Source organism: Leptidea sinapis, chromosome 14 (assembly GCF_905404315.1).
Source record: "Leptidea sinapis chromosome 14, ilLepSina1.1, whole genome shotgun sequence".
NCBI classification, from domain to species: domain Eukaryota; kingdom Metazoa; phylum Arthropoda; class Insecta; order Lepidoptera; family Pieridae; genus Leptidea; species Leptidea sinapis.
This window is the reverse complement of record NC_066278.1, coordinates 997,240-1,010,227: the sequence shown is the minus strand read 5'-3', so window position 1 is coordinate 1,010,227 and position 12,988 is coordinate 997,240. Positions and strand designations below refer to the sequence as shown.

The window sequence follows — 12,988 nt, the reverse complement described above, 5'->3', positions numbered from 1 at the left end:
GAAATGAACTACATCGATAACAGCATTCAACTCATTTGTTGGAACATTTTTTGTGTAGGATACCGGCACAGAGGTGCTTTTTTCTGAGGAGAATCAGTAATGTGCCAGCAATATATTGTTTCGGTCTGAAGTGTGCCGAATCTGGTGAATGTACTGGGCTAGTAATATTAAAGAGACGAGCGCGATTGTGGTTCCGGTCAGAGTTTTAGATGTTCCAAGAATCCAGATTGGCATTGCGTTGCAATGGGCATGGCGTATCAATTATCATCTGTTGAACATGTTGCTAATTTCATCACTTATATATTTACTTTATTGGCGTATATTTTTTTCTAAATTCGCTGTTAATGGTGTACCTTATTTGTTGACGCGGTACGCGTCTTTCTTATTTCATTAAGATCAAAGTTACGCTGTTAGGACTTCAAAATTTCACTGTAGGCGGAATAGTCACATATCATTAAGTGTTAGCCCCATTGTCTTCGGTAGCTAACAAAAAAAAAATAAACTCAAAACATATACACAGTCGTATTATTGGGGTAGTTCATTGTTTTGTTTTTTATGTACCTATTACACGAATTTAAATATAAGGATCGATCGAGCGTCGATCACACTATCAGTTCAAGTTAAAAAATAAATTGTAAAGTAGATGTTAAGAGAAGAAATAAAAAAATATAAAAAAAAAATGTTTTATTTCTTAAAAGTATTTCTCCTGTTCCTGTAATGATTTTGTTCTACTTAAATAACACCATCGATGTTTGCTTATAATGAGCTAGTTACCTAGTAGTCAAACCTTAATAAATTTCTTTGTATAGTAAAATAATATAAAGATAATATGTCTGTTAAATACAGGTGCTACGAAATATTTTTCTGTATTGTACAACCCTGGCTTCATCTGGCAGTCTTATAATATTAGGTTACTTAAATAACTATGGATTATATGAATAAATACATACAAAATAAAACATTAGGAAGGGTAGAGATGAGATACAATTTTGTTTTTTGTTCATAAGAAAACTTAAGCAGAGTAAGAATGCCAAGTATGAGATACAATTTTGTTGTGCCCATAATAACAACATTATTGAGAGTATGAATGCTTAGTATGATGACATGATTAACGATAATCGAGGACGTGATATTTGGCGATCAGATATGAAAAAAAAAATTATCTACACCCATGCTTTAAATGCTTATTGCCAACATTATAACACCCAATGTCCTATTAACCATTACATCATCCAAACGATTATTGTAATGAAATTCAGTACAACATTATACCATCCGTTTTCATAATAATTATTTGGATGATATTATGGTTACTACGACTGGCTTTTTAAATGTTAGCAGTAAGCTGTTTCACAATCTATTCGAGGATTCATATTATGGGTGTAGATAATGTCTTGTATGCAACTGTTAAAACACTCATGTGGTACTATTATCACACTCTGCTTCGCCCCGTGAAAACCCCCATTCGTGTTTTGATACCCCTTATTACACAACAGTTGCTTAATAGTTATTCATGAATGTCTTGAAGAAATAACTATAATTGACTATACTATACTTAACTGAAAGTTAAGTAATTAATTACGTAACGGAAGCGCGGCCGACGCGCGGATTATATTACGCTAACTGCACGGAAGTAGGAAGAGGGATGGTGGACACTCAATGCGGTGATGTAAACACACTTCATTTATTCGTTGGGAAATTTGTTCAAAATTAACTAAGTACCTAATTTTATTACATAATTAGAACTAGAATCGAGTACCGAATGCTCTTTATTGTCGTTTATGTCGCACCAGTCATTTTTGGGGTTCCGTAGCCAAATCATGTCTGTCTGTCTGTCCGGGTATGCCACTTTTTTCCGAAACTATAAGAACTGTAGGTACTGTTGAGACATGTTAAGTAGATGTATTCTGTGAACTGCATTAACATTTTCATACAAAAATAGAAAAACAAAATAATAAATTTTGGGGTTCCCCATACTTAGAACTGAAACTCAAAATTTTTTATTCATCAAACCCGTACGTGTGGGTATGGGGATAAACTTCAAAAATAATATTTAGGTTTCTTATATCATTTTTTTTCTAAACTGAATAGCTTGCGCGAGAGACACTTCCAAAGGGGTAAAATGTGTCCCCCCCCATAACTTCTTAAATAAGAAAATGATAAAACTAAATAAATATATGATTTACGTTACCATGCAAACTTCCCCCAAAAATTGATTTGAACGAGATCTAGTAAGTAGTTTTTTTTAATACGTATAAATGATGAGAGCTCATTTTCACTGTATGATTTTGAGCAAAGTTTTTTTGCCTTTTCCATTTAAATAATTTAATATCATTTCCCTTTCTATATAACCTTTAAAGTATGTTACTGCTACGGAACCCTTCATGGGCGAGTCCGAGTCGGACTTGGCCGCTTTTTATTATTAAAATTTGGGTTTTGAAATACACTTACATCCTAGGACTTATTATGCCCCCTTCTTGCGATAGCGCGCCCGCACTCAGCTCCCTATACGGTATACCTTAAAATAAGATGTGGAAATCGAGGCTGTTATTAGCTAGGGAACGTGTGCCCTTACTATGCCGAACTTTATCTCATCCTAAAGACCTTATTACATACTTTTAAGAGGCGTAGGATTCTCAGAGGGTTTAGGCAGGGCACATCCTCTTCCTTAAAGTTACTTAAAGACACCACAATCTTATCCTAGCTAGTGCGTCGCATTCCAGTAGGATGTGCTTGAGGTCTTCTATGGCTTCACAGCAGAATCGGCACAGGCTTGAATCTCTAAGACCCATTCTGGCTACGTGCCCTTTTAGCCTTCAATAGCGGGATAGGAACCTCGTGAGGGCTCTTAGTTGCCTCTTGTCCAAATTTATGTTTTTGCGTTGATTCCTTTGTGCCCCGGCATCCAGGCCAGGGTAACACTAAACTTGATTGTGTAGGACGTCATTGCCTTGAGAGCTCGTCAGTCATAGGTACCTATTGTATAATTTATCATTAATTTCCGAGAGGAAGTGTATTTAATCAGTGATCAGCAAATAATTTGGCCAAAACCTAACTATCTAGTTTATATTTTGTAAATATCTCATCTTTAATAATAAGCATCTTTACCCTCTTGTAACATAGACATGTTGTAAGATGATAATTTCTATATCATCGAGCTTAAAAACGGAACAAAACTACGTTCTATCTTCATAACTGTCTATAATGGATTATAACAATATTTGAACGTGGATTTCTTCTTGAGACGCCTTCTGGACAGGCCTCTGTGTTGGAAGTTACATACACGCGTACATATGAGCGCCCGCCGCCGATGCAGTTTTTATGTGGTCGGTTCATCACATAAACAGTCCGTCTAGTGGCTGATTCTATTCCTTGGACAAAGGGATGTTCCATGGGCTGTCTTCTCTTCTATCCAAAGAAACACAGAATGCGGGAATACGAAGATACTCCAAGCGTTCTTTTCCTGCGCTTCATCTCCATAATATGGATGGATTATTATGTCTTGATTTTGTAGTTACGATTTGTTGCGCGAGATGTACCCGCACTTACTCCTTTTCTTTTATGTTCACATTAACATTACGAGCGTGTGTACCCGCCTTTGTTTCAACAATTTCACTATCTTTTCTTCTTTTCTTTTCTTCTTCTTTAGCTAATCGCTAAGCGTGTCCACATCAATATCTTCATTGTCATCATTTGCTGCTGCATCGGGGTCCTTACCAGTGCCGACGGAGTTCAAACCAGCTCGGCCCTCTTTTGTATGTCGCCATTTCATTCTCCGGTTTTGAAACCAAACTTTCACCTGGAAGGAGAGATAGTTTTTTTATTACAACGCTTAAGATAATGATGAAGGAGAGACAGTAATTTTCATACAACGCTTCAGACAAATAACAAGGAGAGATTGTTATTTTGATACAACGTGTAAGACAACTAACAAGGAGAGATTGTTATTTTAATACAGCGCTTAAGACAACTAACAATGGTAATTATTTTGATACAACGCATACCTAATACAACTAACAAGGAGAGATTGTTATATTGATACAACGCTTAAGACAACTAACAAGGAGAGATTGATATTTTAATACAGCGCTTAAGACAACAAGGAGAGATTATTATTTTGATACAACGCTTAAGACAACTCCCAAGAAGAGATAGTAATGTTGAGACAACGCTTAAGACAACTAACAAAGGGGAGATTGTTATTTTGATATAGTGCTTAAGACAACTAACTAATAATTACAGAGCTGTAGCACAAACCTCAAAATAATCAAAGGGACAATATCAGGCCACATTTGTATGCAATAGGGGCCAGTCGTCTGTATTCTTTGAAGCGCTGAAGAGTCAGCTGCCCACACATACCTCGCTGTAGCTTCTCAACGCAAGCAAATCATTGGAACAGTGTTGTCACTTAGTGAAGCCTGTGAAGTCCTTAGGAAACTTATGTGCTTCTGGGTGGAGCACCGCGGCGGCTTGATCCAGCCACGAGTTACTACGCATGATGGACCGAAACCGAATGCGGACCCAGGAGTTAAGCATTACATTGCAACGCTTAAGACGTGCTCCTTATGTCAAGTAACAACCAGACAATATTTAAGTAGTTATTTATCTTTAACCAACGCAATTAACACACATTTAAATAATAAATAGGTAGGTACTTTTTAAGGGAATATCGCGTATAATTATAGTCTAAAATTAACATAATTTATTTAGTAATCCACAGTTTCATTGCATATCCAAAACAAAAGGGTCACAGAACCTTGCAACGTTGAGGTTGACTCTGGTCAGTAACCAGCTAAGAAGCGACAATCACGTACCATGTAAGTATGTATATGAACCCCATTTGCAATTGCATTACGGCATTTGCATTTACGGTGGAGGCTCTATCATCTTTTGGGCAGGCATTCGTTCTGAAGATCGTACAGAGTTAGTTTTCGTAGAAAACAGCTCCCTAAATGCACAGCGCTAAATCACGGAACTCTCTAATTCCTCATGTACAACCAGTATTAGCTGTTACAGGAAGTGCTGCTGTGTTTATGGACGACAATGCTCGAGCAAATCGAGCGGACGACGAAGACGCTTACTTAAGTGAACTCGGGATCCGCCGTTTAGATTGGCCAGCACGAAGACTCAATCTCAGTTTCATTGAGCAACTATGAGACTTTCTAAAACTAAGTGTTAGTAGTTTGTACATCCAGCCCCACAGACATATATTTCTGTACATAATAAATATTAAAAAACTCTATGTTCAGATAAACCGACTTCAAAAACCCAAAAGTAAAATAACTTAATAGAGATTTAATTTAATACACCTCTTATGCAAATCTTATACCTTTAATATTAATAAAATACTATTATGTATTTCAATGTGCTACCTATTGATAGGCTTTAAGTCTATAATATATACCTATAGAAAAAGTCACAAATATATAAAAATTCTAATAAGTTATTCATATTAAACTATTCTTTCAATTTGCCTTCTGAACGACGGGGTACACATCAAAGGAATAACAAAATTGTTGTTTTTATTTAATTCCGAGCATTTTCATATTTATTCACCTTTTAAACCTGGACTTCCACAAATAATTCAAGACCAAAATTAGCAAAATTGGTCCAGCCGTTCTCGAGTTTTAGCGAGACTAACGAACAGCAATACATTTTATATATACAGATTACGGAGTAATGGGAGCATATTCTACAAGAACTCATAAAAATCCTCGTCCAAAGTTCGTAAAAAAAACTTCGGCCAGTGGAGGCCGCAATCGATATTATTTATTTAATTTAATCATATGTATTTTTTTTAGAAAATGAAGGAGAAAGTCAATTAAAGTACCTTACCTTCTTTTTTGTCAAAGAGACTAATTTCCTAAAAATCTAAATAAAACAAATTAAGATCGACTTAATTACCAAACAAAAGTGTTTTTACATCAGTAAATAATAATAATTTTATTATGTGCATCAAATCGCATTTTTATCTGTTAATATTAAAAGTACTGGAATAAATCAAAAGTGCCCGTTTTTTTGCAAAGAAGTTTAGTATATTTATATAATTTACTTATTTCGGACTTATTCTCACCTGAGCGTCTGTTAGACCTAATGTGGCAGCTAACTGCCGCCTGTCGGGCTTCGTAATATATTTCTGTATTTGAAAGCGTCTTTCAAGTCCTTTCCGCTGAAGGTTGCTGAAGACTGCTCTAGACCACGACCGTTTCCGTTTGCCACTAGATGTGACGTCACACCGCGTCGTCGACGGCTGCGGGGGTGACGATGATGGTAGGGGGAGACGGTATACTGAAAAAAAAAACCTAGAATATAGCTGATAATGCTGTTATGTTTGAATGTAATCACTGACATATAGTGCCCAATAAGACATTAAATTAATCTTACACGGTTTTAATTTTAATAATGTCCGCATAGCCTAATCTTTTATTATGATTTAATTATCTATACTAACATATAAATAAAATTGGAGTGTCTGTTTGTAATTTTGAAATAACCGTTTTTTACTACATGTATATGAATATATATATACGGCACATACACCAGAATAACATTTTTTACAATTTTTGTCTGTCTGTCTGTTTGTTTCAGCTAATCTCTGAAATGGCTGGACCTATTTTGACGGGACTTTTACTGACAGGTAGCTGATGTAATAAGAAGTAACTTAGGCTACTTTTATTTTAGAAAAAGAAAGTAATGTTGCAATGTCCAAGAAACGGTTTAACTCTAAAAATAACTTATATGGCTAAACAATGTTCGCCGGGTCAGCTGGTATAGAATAATTTAAATAACGTAATTTTGTAATAATAGGGCTCTGTACGCCCTTAATTGTACACGTACGATAACAAAATAATCTGTATGAATACTAATGTACCTAAAATTGTGTGTAATGTCACATAAGTTAATTATACGGTATATTTATTATTAATTGGATATGTGGTAATATGGCAATACGTTATAAACAAATAAATAACTAAGAATGTGTTCAGTGGCACTTTTCTGCAGTCTTACATTATTTTGTTGTATTCTGGGACACTTTAAGCAACTCTTTCACTACATTACACCATTTACACTATACTAACTCTTAAAAGTTTCAGTTCTTTTGAATCTTCTACTTATGTCGGTGTTATCAAGAAGCTGAATAGTATCGAGGTTCACATGATGGTGTAATATTACAATGATGGGATTACAATAGCGCGAGTTTTTGACAAACTCTATGTTGAGGTCCTCGTGAAGATTGTCATTTCTTACGTACCAAGGTGAATTAAATATTATTCCCTGAGGACTTTTTTTGATACAGCCCTATTGCTGTACACCATACGCCCACACGGCATTAACACCTTTTTATATTATAATATTTTATATATATTGTGTATGATTAGAAAAGATTGAATAACAAGCAACAAATACCCAAATGTTTTGAGTTTTCTTTAGTGTTAATCCCGCCAATATTTGTCTTCAAACAATTCGGTACGTGTTTCGCCTCTACAGGAAGCATCCTCAGGAGATGTTGAATTGACTCAACTGAGTCTCGTGGCAGAGTTTGGCGCCAAATATTGGCGGAATTGACACTAAAGAAAGCTCAAAACATTTCGATAATTATGGATTTCCGCAAAGTAACGCCTACTTCAATAAAAAAGCAATCAATAGGATGTATTCCACGCAAACAAACCAGGAAAAAACTGCATTTTATCGGCCGCGATATCATAGATAATATTAAGGTTACAAGTTATTTCTTCACTCATCACACGCGACAAACAGTCCAATTCGTGGTACAACTTATAGCCTGGTCTATATGTTATAAACCGGAAACTCTAATTACAAGAAAAAGCTTTTGGTAATATCTATAGCCCACGTAGTAGACGACTCTCCTAGGTTCTTTGAGCATAACACCGGATGTCAAATTAACGATTCTTTCTTTCTATGGTTGTATTATAATTAATAATAATAATTTAGCTCGTAGTCAGAAATTTTAATGATAAAGCAAATGAATATTTTTACGATGCGTTCAAAGAAAAATTCCATGTTCAAATAAAGCACAATGCGTGTGCACAATAATAAGACATTAAGATTAATTTAATTCATCAAAAATTTAAACGCTATTCTTAATTTAAATACATTTAAAAAAAAATTTTAGTTCGGTTTTCTATAACTGTGTTTTTTAGTTTTAATAAATTCAAATTCAAATATAAACTACCTATTATATATTTTCAACAAGAAAGAAAGAAAGAAAACTCATTTATTCAATAAGGCAAAATTACCTATGAATGTCAAAGATTTTACCACCAATTCGGAGAAGTTGAGCTTTAATGAGAAGAAGTCAAAGTCAAAGTTTTTATTTGCATAAACATGTTAGATTGATGTTACATAAATATTATAATAAAGTACATGTTTGCGACATTTATGACGTGCAAATTTTACAAAATACATTTCTAAATCATTAGATATAATAATATAAATTTAACAAAAGATTAGTAGCAGTATTATTTTTTAATATTAAATGAATTAAAAATAATGTCATGTTTTTAGTTGAAAATATTCGTCTAATGAATATAAGCAGTTTTTAATAAGGTATATTTTCAATTTAGATGAGAAAACACTCTTTGACTATACTCTCTTATTATCTTTGGGATGTGATTATAGATTATATAGATTATATAGATTTTATGCACATATAAAAACAGTTTCTCTGAAATAATGTTGTTCTACAGCGAGGTACCTACTTGTAGTTTGGTGGGGTCCCTGGATGGGAAAAGAGAAGTGTTTTCATGTTTACTGAATTCGCTAATATTTTTTCAAACAAAAATACAGCACTCAAATATGTATAACTAGCTGACCCGACAGACGTTGTTCTGTTCATATTAAAAAAAAACTCTTGCGGGTAGAATTTCGTAAAAACCGTTCTTTGCTGACCTCTACTCGACGAAAAGAATATTCCTACCAATTTTCAATTCTCTACGCCTAATGGTTCCAGAGATATCGTGATGAGTGAATATATACGTGGAAATCTCTTATATATATAGATTCAACAATTGTTAATAGATTATATTTTTTAAATACGGGTCTGCAGCTTTCAAGGGGTCCTTTTCCCGCTGCAGCCCTCAAAATTTTTTTTGCGTTATTGCGACTCTATTTATTACTTTTGAGTTACCCCATATTATGATACCATACCTAATTATAGATTCAACGTAAGCCGTTAAAGCCGCTTTTACCGATATATTTTTTTTGTTTCCATTTTCCTTATTGCAAAAACAAACTTATGAAGAGCAAGAAACTCATTGCCACTCTTTTTATCTATATTTATAGTTTCAGCATTTTACATTATATTTTTTATACATTATGTAAGTATGTAAAGTGATGCATGAAAATTACTCAAACATTTTGACCTACAACTTTTACTAAAATTACTACTTAAGTAACTTAAAAAAAAGGGAAAGAAGTGATTAATCTTAAAAAAACTTAGAAAAGTGAAAGACATGGTAGTTATGTACAAAAGAAATTATGAAGAAAAATAGGGTTTTATTTAACTTTTATCAGACTTTTGCGCTCCAAGAGCTCAAAATCGTCGTAAGTACAATTTAAAGCATTTAGGGTATACAATTAGCGGGAAGTTGCAGGGATGGCCTTTAGGGTCAACCATTTTCCTAATTTTTATTTCTTCTTGTATGTTACTTATATTTCGAAATAGGCAACCAAAGATATTAATTGTTATAAGTAAAAGTTATAACAAACCAATTTTAGCATACATCTTTTTGTACATCAAAAAATAGTAATTGAGTTAAACGTTATATGAAATACATATCTAAAGTTGCTGTGTTTACCTTTTTTATATAAAATAAATAAGTATATAATTACTTTAATATCAAAAGCCACCAGCCACCACAAGAAGAGCCCGTTCACGAGCATGACACATAAACCAGCCATCGTTTCCATCAACAATTTTTTTTTTGGATAGGGAACGACCCGTCCCACGACACCGCCGCAAGCAATTGCATTTAAGCGAGCATGACGAAGCCTGTCACAGGAACTCAACCAACCAGTTTTCGTTTAGTATACTTTTGTTCTGATTTCTGAACCTGTTGCGAGAGATTTTCTTTTTTTTTTTCAGAAATCTTAATATAAAATCTAACGCAATATAAAAAAGCAGATTTCTTCTTTTAATTCTTTTTTAGATTTCATATCTCAATTATTACTCTGAGATGTTTGCAAATAATTAAATATCTTCCCTTAGATTAAGGATGGATTGGTCTCCGCTGCACTCCAAATAGATACCGAATCTAAGAACAATTGCTTTTTTATTACAGCAACTATTAGATGCTTGTGTGCGTGGCATCTTGACACTCAATGGTATCTTTCAAATTTTGTTACATACAATGTATTTACCTAATTAGCGACATTTTACAAAAAAGGGAAGTAGGTAGGTATACTTACTTAATGGGTTAATCACAATCATGTAGTCTCTATAACATATTTTGCATGTTAATTTACGAAACATATTGGATTAATAATAATATTTTGTTAACATCTTAAGTACAATGTTTCTTGCAAATAAAATAATTTCAGAAGAAATTAATAAAATAAAAAATACTTACAGATGATATGTGATCCCAGTGTCTTTCTTATTTCTTGTAGTAGGTACTATTTTTACAAATTTTTACTACGCAACCCGGCGTTTTAGTTTCAATTATTAGCAAAGTTTAACAGAACATTTGGCACGTCAACGTTACACATTGTTCGAGACTGGCTCGAGTACGCCCACTTGGTCGTAGTATTAGTTGCCGCACTTTGCGATTACGCCTGCGGTATCTAAGTAGTTGGAGCGCAGCGCAAACCAATCCTAAATCTAAGTACCTACACTTTTTTTCAGTAAATTATTTTATTACTTATGCAATTTTTGCGAGTGATTATTATAAACAAAATTCAGCTATTTGCTGTTCAGAATTGAATGACAACTGGTTCATATCATTATTAACTGCTGAAAAAAAAATCCATAAAACTTGTTGACATAAACTTTGGGGGTTCCCTATACTTAGGACTGAAACTCAAAAAAAAACCCCATACGTGTTGATTTGATTATTGATTGATTATTGAAAAACCCAAAAACTCTGAGCGGCACTACAACTGCGCACGTCACCTTGAGACATAAGTTGTCAAGTCTCATTCGCCTAGTAATTTCACTAGCTACGGCGCCCTTCAGACCGAAGCACAGTAATCCTTACACATTACTGCTTCACGGCAGAAATGGGCTCCGTTGTGGTACCCATAATCTAGCCGGCATCCGGTGCAAAGGAGCCTCCCACTGGTAAAAATATAATATAAATAGTATAAACAAAGTAAAATGAAAAAAGATGGTAATTCATTTTTCGTAAATAACTCAAAAGCTATTCATATTTAAGAAATTATGAGTAAAGATCCTTACATTACTAACTCACTCCCGGAAGTTTTACCTACTTATTAAAATTTTAATATAATGCTGCAAATAGGTCCCCGTGCGGCAGGCCTTTAGGTATGGGCACACGCTAAAAGACAGTGTAGGTAGGTACCACATACAATAATTATTTTGCTGTTATATACATACATATATACACTAGAAATTTTTGAGGGGGTTAGATTATTATTCTAAATTAACTTAAATTAAGTATTTTTATCTATTAAGTACATGAACAACTTATACGCATTTTAGATGTGCACCTGAGAAAAATGAATAAATAACATAATTTATTGAGTAATATAAAAATCTCTTTTTACTAAAAAAAAATATTATTATATTTAAAATACTCTTTTTTAATAGGTTGTTAGTATCTAAACTGGACTAGACCTAGAATCATCCAAATTTGTTTCGTAACGAACCTGTAGTAGGTCTCAATGCTGGATGCAAATGTGCATACGGCATAGATAACTGCAGTGGCAGTAGAGACGGTTCATCCCTGCAGCACCTGTACAGTGCAGCCACGCATCCAGCACACGGAGGCTCCTGAGGTCTTGCCTCCGACCCCTGACGAGCACCAATTTCGTTACCTAGTATACTATCAACACTAAACTTCAGTTTCGTCGAAGTAACTTCACTGTTCACTGACGTCATAACTTGAACAGTCCAAACCGCTCAGAGGTGGCTGAAAAACTGACGTCTTTCGAGTTGAACTTTCGTCGCGTGCGCAACTGTGGGCGTGGCCAATCAAGGGAGCTGTTCCCATTGGCTGTTTGTAAGCCGGGCGTGATTCGATGAAGTGCTTTCTGTACAGTGAAGTGACTGATCTTACAAATGCTACAGTTGTTTACAATGAAGTGGCTCGTTTATGGGTTTTATATGGGCTTTGCAGGATCGATTTAATTTTATAGGGTGAGTTACTTTGCGTCATTTGTCAGATGTCGCGATCTGAAATGTTATCTTGTTATATTTCCAATTTACATTTGCAATAAGATGTGAAATCGGTGATAGCCACCAAAAGATCACATTTAGTAAGTTTTATATAGGCACCTACTTACCCTTTGGTTAAACTAAATAAAAATAAAGGTTTTCGGTTTTTACTGAAAATATTAAAATACAAAATTTTTGTAAGTAAATAGTTAGATTAATTAAAATATATCGATTTACTTAATCGTAATATATAAATACAATAATTTAAATTACAATACAATACAATAATTTAAATTATTATACCAACGTTAGCAATTTTCTTTTCTTACTTAGCACAAACACATACACACACATCCATACATACACACACATACATACACACACATACACGCAAATTTATTTTATTTTTATTTTGTACTATTATAGGTGAAGAGACTGGACCTCACGACATAGGGAATCCTAGTGTGAGGCCAGAATACTTGTAAAATTAAAGTTACTTACTTTAAGCCAACGTATACCTACTTTGTAACAGATATTTTGTAAATCTATGTAACTAATATGGTACTGCAATAAATTATTCTTATTCTTCTTAGTTACTGGCAGTATTTTTAAGTCTTAAAATATATTTTCATA

The 12,988-nt window shown here is 34.0% G+C and overlaps 1 protein-coding gene across 1 annotated transcript; it reads right to left on the bottom strand.

The window, feature by feature from the left end:
* Positions 1-669: 669 nt before the first annotated feature.
* LOC126968092 (H2.0-like homeobox protein) lies at positions 670-12,102 on the bottom strand. The gene is made up of 3 exons (XM_050812910.1): positions 11,848-12,102; positions 6,074-6,288; positions 670-3,799 (listed from the first exon to the last, which is right to left on the bottom strand). Exons 1-3 carry the CDS (start codon positions 12,077-12,079, stop codon positions 3,650-3,652), a joined length of 597 nt encoding a protein of 198 aa, XP_050668867.1. The 5' UTR covers positions 12,080-12,102; the 3' UTR covers positions 670-3,649.
* Positions 12,103-12,988: the final 886 nt, after the last annotated feature.

Excerpts from the sequence above, each read along its gene's own strand:
- LOC126968092 (XM_050812910.1), bottom strand. The coding sequence starts at position 12,079 with ATGACGTCAGTGAACAGTGAAGTTACTTCGACGAAACTGAAGTTTAGT. Across the intron at positions 6,289-11,847 it reads AGCATTGAGACCTACTACAG|TATACCGTCTCCCCCTACCA; the intron begins GTTCGTTACGAA and ends TTTTTTTTTCAG. Across the intron at positions 3,800-6,073 it reads TAGGTCTAACAGACGCTCAG|GTGAAAGTTTGGTTTCAAAA; the intron begins GTGAGAATAAGT and ends CTCTCCTTCCAG.